The sequence below is a fragment of the Bombus impatiens genome, unplaced genomic scaffold (assembly GCF_000188095.3).
Source record: "Bombus impatiens unplaced genomic scaffold, BIMP_2.2 scf_0487, whole genome shotgun sequence".
Taxonomy (NCBI): Eukaryota; Metazoa; Arthropoda; class Insecta; order Hymenoptera; family Apidae; genus Bombus; species Bombus impatiens.
The window spans coordinates 464,243-481,417 of record NT_176906.1 but is presented as its reverse complement, the minus strand read 5'-3'; the positions used below and the strand labels follow the sequence as shown (position 1 = coordinate 481,417).

Here is a 17,175-nt window from a genome sequence, read left to right as displayed (position 1 = left end):
ATTTGTATTTCTGGACTGACAAATCGAAAAAAAGAGCTTATATAATGCTAGTCATGAAAAATAATATTATTCTTTTTATATATATATATGTAACTATATATGATGCATTAATTAATGTTTAGTTTTGTAGAAATACATATACGTATATACATATATATGGATATATAATAAATTATTGTAAACTTAATAATTGTAGTTTTTCACATAGTATCCCTTAAAGAACTTGGAAGACTAAATAAGTGAAGTATTAATTATTAATAAATATTAATTTTTTAGTATCACAAATATTATTAAAAAACACTGATATAAGTATTAAAAAGATAAATACAAGTATAATGTAACTATAAAATGTCGAAAAATGTAAGTGCATGTTAAATTATTGATAAATTTTATTTACGTGATTGCAAGAAAGTACAAAAATTTAAATATCAATTTTATCTACTGAATCACCAACTTTATTACTTCTAAATTTTAAAATCTAAGATTACAGTATTATGAAAATTACTTTTGACTATAATTTGAATTTCGCAACGCGCCAAACACTTTTCATTTTAAAATGCATAACTGCGACGTCATTGGCTATAATTAAAAAATCCACTAAAATCTTTGCTCACGTTTACAACACACTTGCAATTCATATGTTTATACTACATATTATAAATTCAAATTATCTTGATAATCCAAAATTTATTATAATTTCATAAATTAGGTAAAATAATTAGAATGTAATGTAATTTAAAAATATATAATTTTGAACTTTTGTAGATGTATAGTTTTTACTCAAATACTATTGGTCTACATTTTCGCGCCATTTAAAAACTACAAAAATCGTATTACATATAAATGGGACTTACTTTGTATTTATTCACATTTGTCACCTATCTTACTGTTAGTAACTATATGTCAGAATAAACCAATCAGATTATAGAAGATTTAAATTCAAATGAAAACTGAAAAGGTCAGTTTTTCAAATGGCGGTTACAGTTTACAAGTGTCAGACAACATATAATATGAATGAAATGAGTAAATATTAATTGAAAAAGTAACTAATTCGTAATTATTCGGTGATTTGAAACAAACAATTAGTAAAAATGTCAGACAGTATAAAAGTAGCTATTAAAGTGAGACCCTTAATTAAGCGTGAAAAGGATGATAATTTAGGGATACAGTGGACAATTCAAGGCAATTCCATTGTTTCTACAGATCAAGAAGTGAAGAAGCGTGGAGATGGCGGTTTTTATTTTGGTATTATTTCCTATATTCATTATGACAATAACATTAATTCGGAATTTTTTATATTTTTATTAAATCAGTATTAATATCTTTATGTTTACAGATCACATCTTTGATATGAATGCATCTAATTGGGATGTATTTGATACTGTTGTAAAACCAATTGTTAATGCTGCTGTAAATGGCTTTAATGGTACGGTTTTTGCCTATGGTCAAACAAGTTCTGGGAAAACATACACTATGATGGGTAGTGCAGAAGAACTGGGGATTGTGCCACTTGCTGTGCAACACATGTTTGATGCTATTGCTAATACCAGTGGGCGTGAATTTTTACTGAGGTACATTTTTCTTAATAATAAGATGTAATGATAATATATTCATCATAATTATACATATAAAAAGTAATTTATTTTGTAGAGTATCCTATTTAGAAATTTACAATGAAAGAGTAAATGATCTTTTGAATAAAAGTGGGCCTGATTTAAAATTGAAAGAAGACAGTAGTGGACAGGTAATCTTACAATGTAAAGAGGAAATTACAAATAGCCCTGAAAATGTGTTATCTATCATGAAAAAAGGAGATAAAAATAGAAGAATAGGGGAAACTAATATGAATGAGCGTAGTAGTAGAAGTCATACTATATTTAGAATTGTAAGTTCATATTATCATACACTACATATTTTGTTTAAATGCAATATCTTAATATAAATTTTGTATTTAGACAATTGAAAGTAGAGAAGCTGGAGATTCAAATAGTGCTATACAAGTATCACAATTGAATTTAGTAGATCTTGCTGGTTCTGAAAGAGCAAGACAAACAGGAGCTACTGGAGAGAGATTTAAAGAAGGAAGACACATTAATATGTCTTTGTCTACCCTAGGTTTAGTAATCATGCAATTAAGTGAATCCCAGGATGGTCAAAAGCATGTTAATTTTCGTGACAGTAAATTAACAAGATTACTTCAAAATTCACTAGGTGGTAATGCCATGACAGCAATAATATGTGCTGTGACTCCTGCTGCTTTAGAAGAGACTCAGTGTACTTTGTCGTGAGTTAATTACTATTTTTAAATCACATATTGTATATATTTGTATCATCTATTATTTCTATTACTATAAAATTTGTATAATTATAATTTCAGTTTTGCCTCTCGGGCGAAAAGTGTGAAAAACAAACCACAAATTAATGAAGTCATGTCCGATGCGGCACTTTTGAAACGCTATGCAAGGCAACTAGCTAAACTTCAAGAAGAATTGCAGGTTTTTAATTTGAATTATTATGATGATAAATTTTTTATATTTCTCATTTCATCTAGAGTTGTAATTGCATGAACTTGTTATTTTAGAGAATAAAGATTGAAAATCGATCTGCAGAAGTTGAAGAAATGGAAACCAAACTGCAAGAAAAAGATCGTATTAATCAATTATTAGAAGAACGCATAGAATTACTAAAAACTCGTATTGTTTCCGGAGATAATATAGCTCAAGAAAAATCATTTAAATGCAAATTGAAAAGAAGACAAACATGGGGTGGTCCTGGAGTGTTTAATCAACATTTACCGATATTTCAAACTAAAACTGGCTTGCCAACGATAAAAGAAGTATCATTCGAAATGCCACAAAGAAAAAGCACCATACAATCTATAGACATAATGAATCAAAGTAAATTTGCCATATTAATTTTATTATATCCCATATTTATTTCAATAAATTTTATATTGTTTTCCACTTTATCAGCATTTCAAACAGCTTTTACCGATTTTGAGTTAGAACTATTTGAGAGTGAAAGAAATCGTGAATCCAGAGAAAGCGACATTGACGAGGATTATTTTGTAACAAAACGTAGAAATAGAGTTACATTTGTGGATGATGTATACAACATTAAATCTAAAAATAATGGTATTGATATAACACCAGAAAAAAGTAACATATCGACCCAAACTGTAAGGTAAGTAGTAAAGATTAATATGAGAATGAATTATAAAATTGTGTAATATAATTTTAATTTATTTTTAAAAATTGTAACAGTTATCTAATGTCTCCTTCCACACCAAAACATGTTTTACGACGATGCATTAGTCAATTAACAAGAGAATTTGTAGAACTTCGTGAATTTACAACTTTAGAAAAACAGCTAACATGTCAAGGAAATCATTGCTGTGCACGAGTAAGTATGATTAGTTATGCATATAATGATATAGTCATTATATATATGTAATCGTTTACGTTTTAAGGAAGAGAAAGAACAACAAACTGAACAAATAAAGTCATCTTTGGAATGTTATAAACTGGGATATGTTACAGAAGTGAAAGAACAACTTGCAGCTCTTAATCTTACAGAAGAAACAAATTTAGAATCTATAATTACTAAATTATGTACTAAATTGAATGAAATTCAGAAACAAAATATTTCAGAAAAAGAATCCAATTTTAAAACAATGAAACAATTTTCAGAACTAGAAAAAAGAATTGAAAATATTACTTCTGAAAGAAATGAATTTGAATATATTAGCCGTGAATTACGTGCAGAATTAAAGAAAAAAACAACAGAACTGGAATTAAAAATTATGTCCGAAGAAAATATGAAAAAAGAAGAAATGACAAAAATTTCAGAATTAGAAAAGCAAATGGAAAGTATTATATCAGAAAAAAATAAATTTGAACGCATCAATGCTGTCTTAAGTAATGAATCAACAAAACAAATTACGGAATTGCAAAAACAAATTGAAAATGTTACTTCCGAAAGAAATGAGTTTGAGCACATGCGTCGAGAATTACATATAGAATTAAATAACAAGTCTATAGAATTGGGAAAGTTAAAGAATAACTCAGAAAAAAGTGCAAATACTGAAATAATAAATAACAAAATAACAGAATTAGAGGCAAAAATTGAAAATATTACATCCCAGAATAATATGTTTAAACATATGAACGATGACCTACGCGCCAAATTAAATCAGATGTCGTTAGAATTCGAATTAGAAATTGCTTCAGAACAGACTGAGAAACAAAAAGCAATTGAAAAAGTATCTGAATTAGAAAAACATATCGAACAACTTAAGTCAAATAAAAAAGAATATGACTGTACTAATGTTGAATTGAGAAATGAATTACATAACAAAATTACAGACTTGGAATTCAAAATTAAATCAGAACATACTTTAAAGCAAGAAGCAATGGACAAAATTTTAACATTAGAAAAACGTGCAAATACTGAAATAATAAATAACAAAATAACAGAATTAGAGGCAGAAATTGAAAATATTACATCCCAGAATAATACGTTTAAACATATGAACGATGACCTACGCGCCAAATTAAATCAGATGTCGTTAGAATTCGAATTAGAAATTGCTTCAGAACAGACTGAGAAACAAAAAGCAATTGAAAAAGTATCTGAATTAGAAAAACATATCGAACAACTTAAGTCAAATAAAAAAGAATATGACTGTACTAATGTTGAATTGAGAAATGAATTACATAACAAAATTACAGACTTGGAATTCAAAATTAAATCAGAACATACTTTAAAGCAAGAAGCAATGGACAAAATTTTAACATTAGAAAAACGAATTGAAAATATTACTTGTGAAAAAAATGAATTTCTACGTATAAACAATGAATGCAATATGAATATTTCAGAACTAAAATCTACAATTATGTCGCAACAAACTGCATATCAAGAAGCAAATAATAAGATTTCTGAATTAGAAGAAAAATTGAAAAGTACAATATTGGAGAAAAATGAATTCCAACGCATAAATACCGAATTCAATAAAAAGTGTTCTGAACTTGAGGCACGAACAATGCATAAGGAAGCTGACAATTTGAAGTCAATTGAAAAAATGTCTGAACTGGAGAAACAAATTATGAGTATAACATCTGAGAAAAACGAACTTGAACGCGTTAATAATGAATTACATATCGAATTAGAGCAAAAAGATTCTGAACTAAACAATAAGATGGTAGCAGAGCAAATTCAAAATCAAAAAACAGTGGAAAAAATTTCCGAATTAGAAAAACAAATTGAAAATATAACATCTCAAAAAGATGAATATGAGCGTGTTAATATCGAATTACGTGCCCAATTAGATGCAAAAATTTCTGAATTCAATTCGTATATAAGACAAAGTAAAGCTGAAAATCAAGATGTAATGGAAAAAGTCTCCAAATTTGAAAATCAGATTACAAGCGTGAGTTCCGAAAACAATGAGCTTCAACATATCAATAATGAATTACGTGCCGAATTGAGTCAAACTACTTTTGAGTTGAATCCCAAGACAGTAGAACAAACTGAATATCAAGATGCAACGAGAAAAATTTTGGAACTTGAAAATCAAGTTGCGGATACGATATCTGAAAAGAATGAATTATACTGTGTTGATCATCAACAATTATGCACTAAAAACACTTGTATATTAAAGGCTAAAGTAACATCAGAAGAAATTGAAAAACAGAAAATAATTGGAATGCCTGACCAACTAAAAATTGACAATATAACAGATGACAACTCTACAAAAGATGAATTTAACCATATTATTAGTGAATTACATACTGAGTTGGATCAAAAAACTTCTGCATTAAAGTTAGAACAAATTGAGAATCAGAAAGGAATAAAAATGATCTCTGAATTAAATAAAAGAATAGAATGTGTTCTATCAGAACAAAATGAATTTGAAAATCTGTATAACCAATTAAATGCTGAATTCAAGAAAAAAGCTCCTGGATTGGAATCAACAATTGTATTAGAGCAAACTAAAACTTCTGAATTAAAGGAGCAAATGGAAAACATTACTTCAGAAAATAATGAACTTAAAGATATCGACGAAATACGTGATGGATCAAATGAGAAGAATATAGAATTGAAGTTAAGAAGAAACACGATAAATGATTTACAAGATGTAATAACAAATCTTCAAACTGCGAATCAAGATCTAGAAGATCAATATCAATCATTTTTAGGAAGTGAATCTGTTCTATCTCCTTCAAAAATAAATGGAAGCAATGCTGATACTTCATATGTAATTCTAAATATGGAAGCAGAGAAAAGTCAATTAGAAGGAACTCTCCAACTAAAAAGTCAGGAGTTGGAAGATATAAAAAGAGATGTTCAAAGCCTTAAAACGGACATAAACAAATTGCAGGAAACTATTTATCTGTTAACAACTGAAAATATGGAAATGGCTACAAAATTAACTATAGAGCAAGAGAATGCAAAACAAAGTGAAATTAATCTTCAGAAAACAATTGATGAACTTTATGCGCGTATTTCTGAAGTTACGAATGAAAAGATTACTTTAGAGAGTGATTTGACAGCTTTGAATGATCAGTTGGAATCTATGCATTCTAAGATGTCAGTAGTATATAATGAAGAACAGTTGTTAGAATCATATCGAAAAAAAATCGATAAACTAACTACAGAAAACATTGAATTGTCAACCTCTATCACAGAAAAAAATAAAGAGCTTGAGAACATCAAAGAAAGTAAATCACTTTTATATGATCACGATTGTATTTACACAAAGAAGATAGCTGCCCTTCAAGAAAAGAATGAGTATTTGCTAGCTGAAAATAATGAACTTTCTACAGACTTGATAGACAAAATAGAAGAAAATGATATGTTGAAGGAGCAATGTGATATATTAAAAAATAAGATAGAGCAATCACTATCAATAAATAAACATGTTGCTGACAATGATGTAGAACATGTACAGATGGAAAATAATATCTTAAAAACAGAAATTGCAGAATTAAAAACAAAAGTAACAATATTATCAGAAGAAAATACAAAATTTTCTACTAACCTATTAGAAACTTTAGATAATATTGATTCTTCTCAAAATGAAAAATCATATAACAGTACTTTGCATTTATCAAAAATATTCAATAATAGTAGAGACATCAATGAAATGGAATACGAAGTATCACAAGAAGAAACACGGGAAACTCTGGAAAATGAAGTGATAGCATTGCAGAACAAAATCGATCACCTGACGCGCTTGAATAAAAAACTTAGTGATTTAAAATTAACGTCTTGCAGCCAGTGCGTACATTTAAGGAATTTGAATGAAAGTCACAGGATCCTTAAGCTTGAAACGAAAGGTTTGAATCAAAAGTTAGAAGATTTACAAAGAAAGTTCGATCGCAAGTGTGCAGACACCGAGATTCTGAAAAACAAAATACATCAAGAATTAAATTTAAGCATACACGATGTATCTTCGAACGTTGTCTTTGTTGATGAAATGAATGTAAGTTTCGTTGAAGAAAGAATTCAGAGTTTAAATAATGAACTACAAATTTTAAAAACTGAGCATAATAAATTCTTGGTTTTATATGAGGATAAGTGTGATGAAGTAAAACAACTTCACAGTGGCATGATTGCAAATGAATCCAACACGGATGATTCTACATCTAAAAAAATCCAGAACAGAGCAGGGAATAGAATAGAACAAATTCAAAATCATATTGACCACATAAAAAGTGATATGGATGAAATAAAGGAAAATAGCATGAATTTTACTGTTATGCTTAATGAATTTAAAACTGAAAAAGCAAATTTATTAGATCAAATTAACAACTTAAAAGATGTTAATGAAGAATTACGAAAAACAATATTAAATAATGAAAGCACTGCAATAAAGAAACTACAAATTCTTGAAAATGAATTGACCAATACAAATAGAGAAATTGAACAGTTTTCCATACAAGAGAAAGAGTTAGAATCACAGAAACTAATTTTAGAAGTAGAATTAGAAGGCTTGAAACGCACAGAACAGGATAAAAATGCCTTGATTAATCAATTAAATGAAGATATCTTCTCTCTGAAAAAAGAATTAGAGAACAAAGAAGAGTTACAGTATCTTAAGGAACAATGCGAGAAATTAGAAAAAGATAAAGTACTTAGTAAGGAATTGGAGCAACATAATATGATGCTAAAGATCAAAGAATTGGAAGTATATATAAATGATCTCCAAAAAACCTTAACAAATCAAGAATGTTTCTTTAGAGAACTTCAAGAGAAAGCTATTTATGTGGAAAAACTTCTACAAGAAAAAGAGCAAGAAATATATATTCTAACACAGAAATTACAAGCAGCAGAAACTGAAGTAATTAATATTAAGAATAATTTAGAAATGAAATACAAGAATGAATTTGATTCGGTGGTCCAGCACCATATCAAAGGATATGAAAACAATATGCAAAAATTAAATGATACATTAAATAAATATATTGACGAAAATTTGAATTTATCACAAGAACTTACTAGTCTTCGAAATGTCAAAGAAAAATTGAACGAAGTAGTAGCAGAAAAAGAATGTTTATTTGACCACCAAAAAATGTTGGTCCATGATAATGAAAAACTTCATGACGAATTAAACGAAATTAGAAAATGTATGATTAAAGAACTTAGATCGCTTAAGTATAATGTAAATTTACAAGAGTTTCCAAGTAAATCTGTAACTGAAATTTTTGTAGTTTTACTTCAAACGCTTGTATCTAAGGAAAGCGAAGTAATTAAAACTATGAGAGAAACATGTGAAAAGGAAATACAAAAAGTAGAAGAGGAGAAACAACAATGCATAAATACAGAGAAACGTACTATAACATGGGCTAAGGAATTGGAAGGAGAAATTGAAAAACTCCAAGCAGATTTAATGGAAAAAGAACATGCTCAAAAAGAATATCAAAATACAATATCTCAATTAGAGCATCTTTTAAAAGAAAGCACTTACGAAAAAGAAATATTTAAAGAAAAAATGGGAGCGCTAGAAACAGATTTTAATAATTTACAAGTTGAATTTGATAAACAATGCAAGGTTGATAATCACCAAGAAGAAGCAATTCTTGTTGCTCAGAAGAAAGAAAAAGAAGTACATGAAATGTTTAAAACCAAAGAAACAGAATTACAGTCAAAACATAAATTGGAGAAAGAAATGTATGAAAAGAAAATAGATAATCTAGTTCAAACCCTAGAGTTTCACAAAACCAGAAATTTGGAATTAAATAATACGATTGAAGGCCTTGAAGCAAATGAAAGACAATTGAAAAATACCATAGAAATGAATTTGACTGAAATAAAAAAATACAGTCAAAATGTAAAAAAAATAAATACAGAACTTGAACAACTTACACAGGCTTATAATGAAGTAAATCAAGAGGTGGAGCAAAAGAATTTACATATCGAAGAAATCACTACAGTTCTAAAAAGTAAATGTGATATATTGTCTGAATATAAAATAAAATTTGAGACAATTGTGCCTGAATGTGAAATGCTAAAGGAGCATGTCAAAGATCAAAAATTGACTATAGCACAATGTAAAGAAGAAATAGACATGCTGAGAAGAGAAAGGGAAGAGCAATTGGAAATTATTAAAGATAAGTTAAACTCGGAAGAAACAAAAAATTTTGGATTAAGTAAACAATTAAATGAATTGAACAACAAAAACGTTACTCTAATAGATGAATTGAATAGTTTGAAAGAAAAATATGAAGAACTTCAAGGAGAAAATGCAAAACTAGAAAGAAAAATTAGAAATAGTACAAGCAAAATTAAAGCAGAAGCGGAAATAGAGGAGCTGAAGGAATTGAATAAAAGGCTACAAAATAATCTGGAGGGTGCAAGTAATCGTGTGGTAGAATTTCAAGAAATTAGAAACCAGATTTTAAAAGACTTAGTTGATGTAAAAGGTAAATACGAATTTCTAGTGCAAGAAAATGACGAACTGAAAAGAACACTTTCATTATATAAGTCGAAACACTCGAATTCAAGTTCATTAATAGACAAAGGCAAATACGATGCACTTCTTCTAGAAAAGAATAAAATTGCATTAGAGTTAGAAGTTAAAAAGATAACACTGAGTCAAAAAGATAAAGAAGTTAAAGGATACATCAGTCAAATACAAGAATTAACTGATAAAAACAAGGAACTGGATGATGAATTAGATGAATATGCGGCAATAATTCGAGAACGGGACATTGAAATTTCAAAATTAGAAGACAAGATATATTCCCGTTTGTCAGAAAATGTACTTGTTAATGAAGCAGAAGAAAAGTTAAAGAACCTCAATGAAGAAAATGAGAAACTTCGCGATCAGGTAGAAGCACTTAAAATGAGATTGCAAATGAATGTAGAGAAAGACATTCAACTTCAAAATGAAAGCATTATTCGCGTCTTAAAAAAGGAAAATTTGGAATTACAAGCGAAAATAAATTCTTATAAAATACAGATAGATGGTATTGAATCTAAAGAAATACGCACGAATCAATTAAAAAATTTGAATAAGAGATTAGAGAATAACTTAGAAGAGTCAAGTAATTCTGTTAAAGAACTTGAAGAAAAGAATAAAATAATAAAGGAATTAGAAACTCATAAATTATTGTTAAATCAGAAGGATAAAGAACTTAAGGAGTGTATAAATAAACTACGAGATTTAACAATGAAAAATAGGGAACTCAATAATGAATTAGAAGAATATGTAAGAACTATTCGCAATTGTGATGCTGAAATTTCAAACTTAAAAGTTAATTTGGGTTCACAGTCAACACAAAATGAATCAGATAGTAATATAAGACAAAAGTTAGACTTTTTCATAATAGAAAATAAAAAGCTCAAAAATGAAATTAAAGAGCTTCATATGAGATTAAGAATAGAAGCATATGATGAAAGTATACTTAAAAGTAGTACAAGAAAACAAAATAGAACTGTGACATCTGATAGAGATGAATACAAGGATAAATATGAACAATTGAAAAAAGATATTCATGAATTAGAATTGCAGTTAGTATCGAAAAATGGAAAAATTGCAACTTTAGAAATACAAATTCAAAGCGAGAGTTTCCCATATCAGAAGAAATGTAAAGAACTGGAAGAACTTGTACTTGCGTTTCGTAATAAGGTATGTTATAAATTATAAAAATGATAAAAAATTGGTTCTGAGTGTATAGCTCATCGAATCAAAAGGCTCAAATCGTAATAATTACTATAAATGTTCAATTTTATGTACAGAATGCAGAATTGAACAATGAAGTAAGAAAACTACGCAGAACTCTAAATGACGTTAACGCATGGGAATGTGACGTCTGTAGGCGATGGCGCGTAAACAGAAAGGATCAAGCTTGCCAAACAATACCCAATAATACAGTGCGCTTCTGTAGTACTAATAGTGGAATTGTTGAGGTAAGCAAAAATATCAATACATATTAATTTTTAATGAATTTACAGTATTTACATACGAAGTTGTAATATTTATACAGGATCATGTGAAAATCCAAAAATTAGAAAAAGAGAAAATGTTAATGAAAGATTTGTGTCGGTCCCGATCTCGGCAAATAAAGGAATTACAGGATCGAATACAAGAACTAGAAGCACAAAGTTTGTTTGCTTTGAGACCGAACGAAGCATTGCAAGATAGATCTAATCAACAGGATAGCAGCATTATAAGACACAACAGGCATTTAGATATTGGAAAAAATTTTAAGCCGTAAATAATGTTAGATTTCTTCCTTAATGATACATTTTTATGCATATATGACACTATGTAATAACCGCGTATCTTATTCCATATCAGTAAAATTATTACTTCATAATTCCTGTACTATATGTTTATATATTTATATGAGACTGTAAATAATCGCGATCGAATTAACAATGATATGTATTACATGGTTAAATTTGTGATTTAAGCTAATGATTTTATCAAAATAATTTTTTATTCACATAGTTTATACGAAATAAATTAAATATTTTTAAAACTTCATTGTTGTATAAATTCATGTTTATTAAATAATATTTTATTCTATACATATAAAATTATGTTACATCATACATTCGTCATAATGTTCAATGCTTCATAATTTGCCAAGTTTTTGTTTCTTTACTTTATATTTAGGCATACTCCTAGGCCTTTTTGCACCAACTTTTCTTTCAAATAAATCTACGAATGAAGATAGACCAAGATGTAGATTAAGGATGTTAATATATTAAATCGTTTTAAACGTATGAGACTAAAGTTACCTTTATCGGGCTCTTCTCCAATTTCATCGCGATAATATTGTGCATCATCATCTTCTACATTGTTCTCCTCAATTGATTCTTTTGCTATTTTTTGTAGTAACACTTCATTTTCTTTCTTCTTCTGCATTCCTTTCAAAGATTTTTCTTTATGTTCTTGTTTTTGCAATTCCTTCTTCTTTTTGTTTTCTTCTTGCACTTTCTTTCTTTTTTCCTTTAATTTTTTTTTTTCTTCTCGTTTTTTCTTTATTAATAATTTTTCTTCCTCAGATTTATGAATATACTCATGGAAAAGTACTTCACCATCTAAAAGTCCATCTTCGACTTTTATCAGCTAAAAGGATTTTAAACAACAATGTTAATTAGTAATTATCTTCGAAATTTATTTAAAGGAAGAGAATTATTTCTTACTTCTAGTGTTAATCTAGGACCCAATTCAAAGAGTCTAATTGCACTTTTATTATTTGCATGATTACCACGCGAGGATAATGTTTGTGGTAATGTAACATGATTTGAAGGATCATCTTCGGCTTCACTTTCAGAAACCGTTCCTTTTGTTAAGAAGTCGGAAAAATCTTCACATTTAGACAAATTTGGAATCTTAGCTTGAATTAACTTTTTGATACCTTTTGATACATCAACAGGTACTACTTTAATAGCATAATGCCTGAGATCAATGGTTTTTGATGTGGAATTATAGTTTAAGCTCAGACATCTACGGATTGTACTTAAATTAACCTATAGAGATATTAAAAAACATTCATTCTAATGAAAAACTACAATTAACATATATAAACTAGGATTACTGTCTAAGGGGAAACTTACTGTAGTCAGATTAATTGTTGGAAACATATTTTGAAACATAGAAGCAATAAGCTTCAGTTGCATACCTTCTCCACTAAAATTATTTAAAATTACTAATGGCGAATTTTTAAATAATTCTTCATATATCATTTGCTTTTTTAATAAAGATATTACATCACGTGATAAGGAAAAACTGTGTATTTTAAAAGTGAGCGTTGGTCCTCTTGGTAATCTATTATAAATTTATTTTTTAATTGTTCAATAATATTTATGATAATATATAAACATTTAACATTATAATTGAATTCTGTACCTGCAAAGTTTGAAATACATTCCTTGCTCCGTTCTTGTAAACATACACATGTGTGTAACATGAAATATACCAGCTATTGATACAAAATCTTTGATTGTATTTCTTTTTCTTTCTTTTAAAGACATTGCTGTAAAAGGTTCCATGATTTTGCGGAAGTCTTTAGTAAGTTCAACAATATGTTCTCCAGGTAGACCACGATGAATGACAAAAGAATGAGGTGCTTTTGCTACATTTGGATTTTCTTCTGTATTAATTTGTTTATTTTTCTTTACACAACGACCCTGCATAATGTTTATGTAAAGTTAAGTAAGGAACTGCATCATTTTTATCGGTTCTATACTCTAAATTCGTCTTATTAAAAAGAATATTTATGTTTACATGGGTATCTTATTAATATTTAATTTATAATTTACATATATGTTGTATTATTTGTACATATATTAAAAAAGCTGTTCACCAAGGGCCAATTGAAATAAAAAATTACCTTTTTACGGCGTCCCATGATTACTTTTTTATATTAAGGTTGGAATCTTTATTACGTGTATGTATATATAAATATGAGTGTATACAATGAATCGTTGTGAAGTTGGCGCTATAAGCAAAACAGGTTAAGCACATCACGAGGATTCGAGGTGTCATAACCACGTCATAATGAATGAAAGTCACTACTATTTTTTTACCATTTTTTTTTTACTTAAGTACACTTCATTAACAACTATTTTAACTCATTAATCGAATATCAAAAATCATTAATCATTAAATTGAGATTTTAGTGTTTTTTTTAGAATATTTCTAATAAATTTTTGTTTCTATCACAATTACAACAATTTTCATTTTATGTTTAGTAATATCAATTAATACCTATGTTCTTAGGCATGTAAAATTTGTACGTCTATACAAGTAATAGAGATGCAAGTAATCTAAGAGACTGATACAAGTAATATAAAAATCTAATTTAGTGTACATTCTTTAAATTGTTTCTGACTAAACTACCAATTCATAACATATTTTTGAAGCTTATTAATAAAAGTTTAAAAATTATTCAGTGTCTTTAATCATTATGTTACTTTTAAGTAATGCATATTAAATATTTATTCGATTTAGAAAAGTTACTTATCTTTCTCTTTTCTCTTCACTTTATCTGTTTTATATTTTATTGTTTTCTAGCTGTTAAAATCTAAAGTCACGTAGAGAGTACAATAAGAGATCGCGAAACCATCCAACTTCCCTTCTCATTCTATTATGAATCCTGGAAACGACTACGGTTGTTCACCGCGTGGAAGGATTCATTGTTTGGAAGCGCGGGAACTTTGGTGCGACTTGTTAAGCGAAGAAAACTCTTCTCACGGTGCAAAGTTCACGGCCAGCGCGTCGATCTTTATCTACCTAGCCATGTCCGGGGATCCCTCGAGTCGTTACACACTAAAATTACGTCGCCAATAATGAGGACGTAAAGTCTTCGAATAATTTCGCTACCACGTCCTTGTATGTATTTCTTCACCTTGCTATTTTCTCAACGTTAACATATTCGTTATCGATCTCGTATCTTTTATTTATAATGTAATATAACACTAACCATATCCACTATATTGGAAAACAAACTACCGTAAGGACCTCATTTATATTTCTATTGTTCACGTCTAAATTTTATATGATCAGATATATTCTACAATTTTCTGTGTCCTGATAAACTGTATGCATAACATTTACAAGTATTCTCTATTTGTTCATTCCGTATCCATTGTTGATTCTATATTTAATATTAAGTACGAATTATATGACACGTTAAAACAATAACTTTATGTACAATTAAAATCAATAATGTTACAGGTATGAAAACTACTATATATCAAACCGTGGTAGAAATCTTTACTTTTTACTCTTCGGGAATCAAAGCCTCTAGAAAAAGAGGCAAAGGTTCTTTATCGTAGTTCCGGCTTGATCCTTTGGTAGTACTTGCTTTGATCGTAGTAATTCGTCAACGGCAACACGGATAATAGTCGCAGTACGTTACACCGGCTGCGTCGAGGTAACGTCTGCCATATGCCAAGCTGAAAACCGGCCGTGATTTTTGCTGGCATCACTGCCGTAAGGAAATCGAAAAACAGAATATAAGCTCGTTCTTCTGCTATCTAATAGACGTCACACTTACGTTTGCAACAATATTTATTTAAATCTGTTATACATATATTTAGTTCTTTGAACAATAATTTGCAATAATTTTCAAATATGAATTTATTTCTTGACTAATTTTTTCATACATTTTGTTCCATTAGAGATTTTTTTGTTTGACAAATATCGTATCATATATATATTTCCACGAAGATATTTTAATAAGCATTTCTGCTCATACTCGTTTTTAGTTCCATGGGTTGTTGCTTATTATGTATCGTTCGACTTTAGATCTGCAAATGGGATAGAATTGTGAGAAGTATAGTAAACTGAATAAGAATGTAGATTTCATATTTTAAATAAAATAATCCAATTCGGCTTAAAGTACACCGTTGCATCTTACATCTGTACTCTAGAATACCCTCGGTTGGTACTTCCACTTTGGTGAGCTTGTTTTTAAAATATTATTATATTTTCATAAATATGCATATGGTGATTTTGTTTGTTACATACAAAGGGTTAACTCGTAAACGCATTTATTTTATGGCAATAGTTTAATAAAAAAAAATATAGCTAGTTCACCATTTTATTAACATGCGATTTTACCGTCATGGGACTAAAATGCAAAATGGTATTATAGAAGTTTTATTACATATCATACATATTTTATAATCTTTTTATACATTAAATTAAAAAAAAATACAACATTAAAAATCAGGTAATTATATAGAAGATGGTACGCCCCACCGACTTCAATAATTTTAAGATATGTTGTTAAAGTTAACATTCTGAACAACTTTTTCAAAACTGTTTTCTATACATATAAGCTGCTGCACGACTTTAGTTTCCGAAATATTCATAAAAATACTTTTGCTACTTTTTATCTTGGTGTGGGTTAAGTTTGAGTTAGCTTTGTATACGGACATGATGATATTATAGATGTGTTTGGGCCGCGATGCATTCATACTTTATACGTACATATGAACTTCAGTCGTCTCACGTTCCAATTTGTAAACACAGAAAGATAAGAAAGGAACTCAACTTATTGCTAGTTTACTTGCTTCAGCTACGCGAGAGCTGCGAACGTACATGTGTATATAATACATGTCCGTACCTCAAATTAAGTCAAATCTAATTCAAGCTAAGATAAAAAGTAGCAAAAGTGTTTTATGAATATCTCTTATGAAACTAAACCGAAAGGCAGTTAGATGTTCAGGAAAAAGTTGTTCAAAATCATACTCCTGGTAACATGTTTGAAAATGATTGAAATCGGTGAGATGCACTCTCTTCTATATTTAATTACGTATTTAATTTCCAAAATTCACTATACATATTTATTATCACGTCAATATTTAATTAAAAATATTTATAAATGTTAAGAAAAAACATACAAAAAATAAATAGCATTATTACGTACGAACAAGTTTCGCATTAGATATATAATTAGTATTAAATAACTTTTTATTTGTGTCTTAAAATATAAAATATACATATTTTTATATGTATTTTGTGTTTATTTCTTCTTAAAAATATTAGTAACATGAAGTAGACGTGCTATCTGTATCAGACGACGTCAAACAACTACTATAATTACAAGAAGAACTCGAACTTGATTCACTTAGATTAACGCGCGAAATTGCATTAGGATTTCGAAAATTACTCGGAATAACCAAGGTTGACATCTTCATTCTGCCCTGATG

General features: G+C 28.5%; 2 protein-coding genes across 2 annotated transcripts; one reads left to right on the top strand and one right to left on the bottom strand.

Moving 5' to 3' along the window:
* Positions 1-811: 811 nt before the first annotated feature.
* LOC100743631 (kinesin-related protein 4-like) lies at positions 812-11,872 on the top strand. The gene is made up of 11 exons (XM_033321725.1): positions 812-1,245; positions 1,337-1,571; positions 1,651-1,885; positions 1,956-2,284; positions 2,378-2,495; positions 2,582-2,897; positions 2,973-3,183; positions 3,264-3,402; positions 3,470-11,131; positions 11,242-11,412; positions 11,490-11,872. Exons 1-11 carry the CDS (start codon positions 1,092-1,094, stop codon positions 11,718-11,720), a joined length of 9,801 nt encoding a protein of 3,266 aa, XP_033177616.1. The 5' UTR covers positions 812-1,091; the 3' UTR covers positions 11,721-11,872.
* A 116-nt stretch (positions 11,873-11,988) lies between these two features.
* On the bottom strand, positions 11,989-13,990 carry LOC100743388 (protein Peter pan). Its single transcript, XM_003490957.4, has 6 exons — positions 13,848-13,990; positions 13,364-13,644; positions 13,072-13,282; positions 12,658-12,984; positions 12,250-12,580; positions 11,989-12,169 (listed from the first exon to the last, which is right to left on the bottom strand). Exons 1-6 carry the CDS (start codon positions 13,863-13,865, stop codon positions 12,084-12,086), a joined length of 1,254 nt encoding a protein of 417 aa, XP_003491005.1. The 5' UTR covers positions 13,866-13,990; the 3' UTR covers positions 11,989-12,083.
* Positions 13,991-17,175: the final 3,185 nt, after the last annotated feature.

Coding starts and splice junctions, on each gene's coding strand:
- LOC100743631 (XM_033321725.1), top strand. CDS start 1,092: ATGTCAGACAGTATAAAAGTAGCTATTAAAGTGAGACCCTTAATTAAG. Junction 1,886..1,955: donor GTCATACTATATTTAGAATT/GTAAGTTCATAT, acceptor TTTTGTATTTAG/ACAATTGAAAGTAGAGAAGC. Junction 2,898..2,972: donor TATAGACATAATGAATCAAA/GTAAATTTGCCA, acceptor CCACTTTATCAG/CATTTCAAACAGCTTTTACC.
- LOC100743388 (XM_003490957.4), bottom strand. Junction 12,581..12,657: donor GTCCTAGATTAACACTAGAA/GTAAGAAATAAT, acceptor AAATCCTTTTAG/CTGATAAAAGTCGAAGATGG. Junction 12,170..12,249: donor TGGAGAAGAGCCCGATAAAG/GTAACTTTAGTC, acceptor CTTCATTCGTAG/ATTTATTTGAAAGAAAAGTT.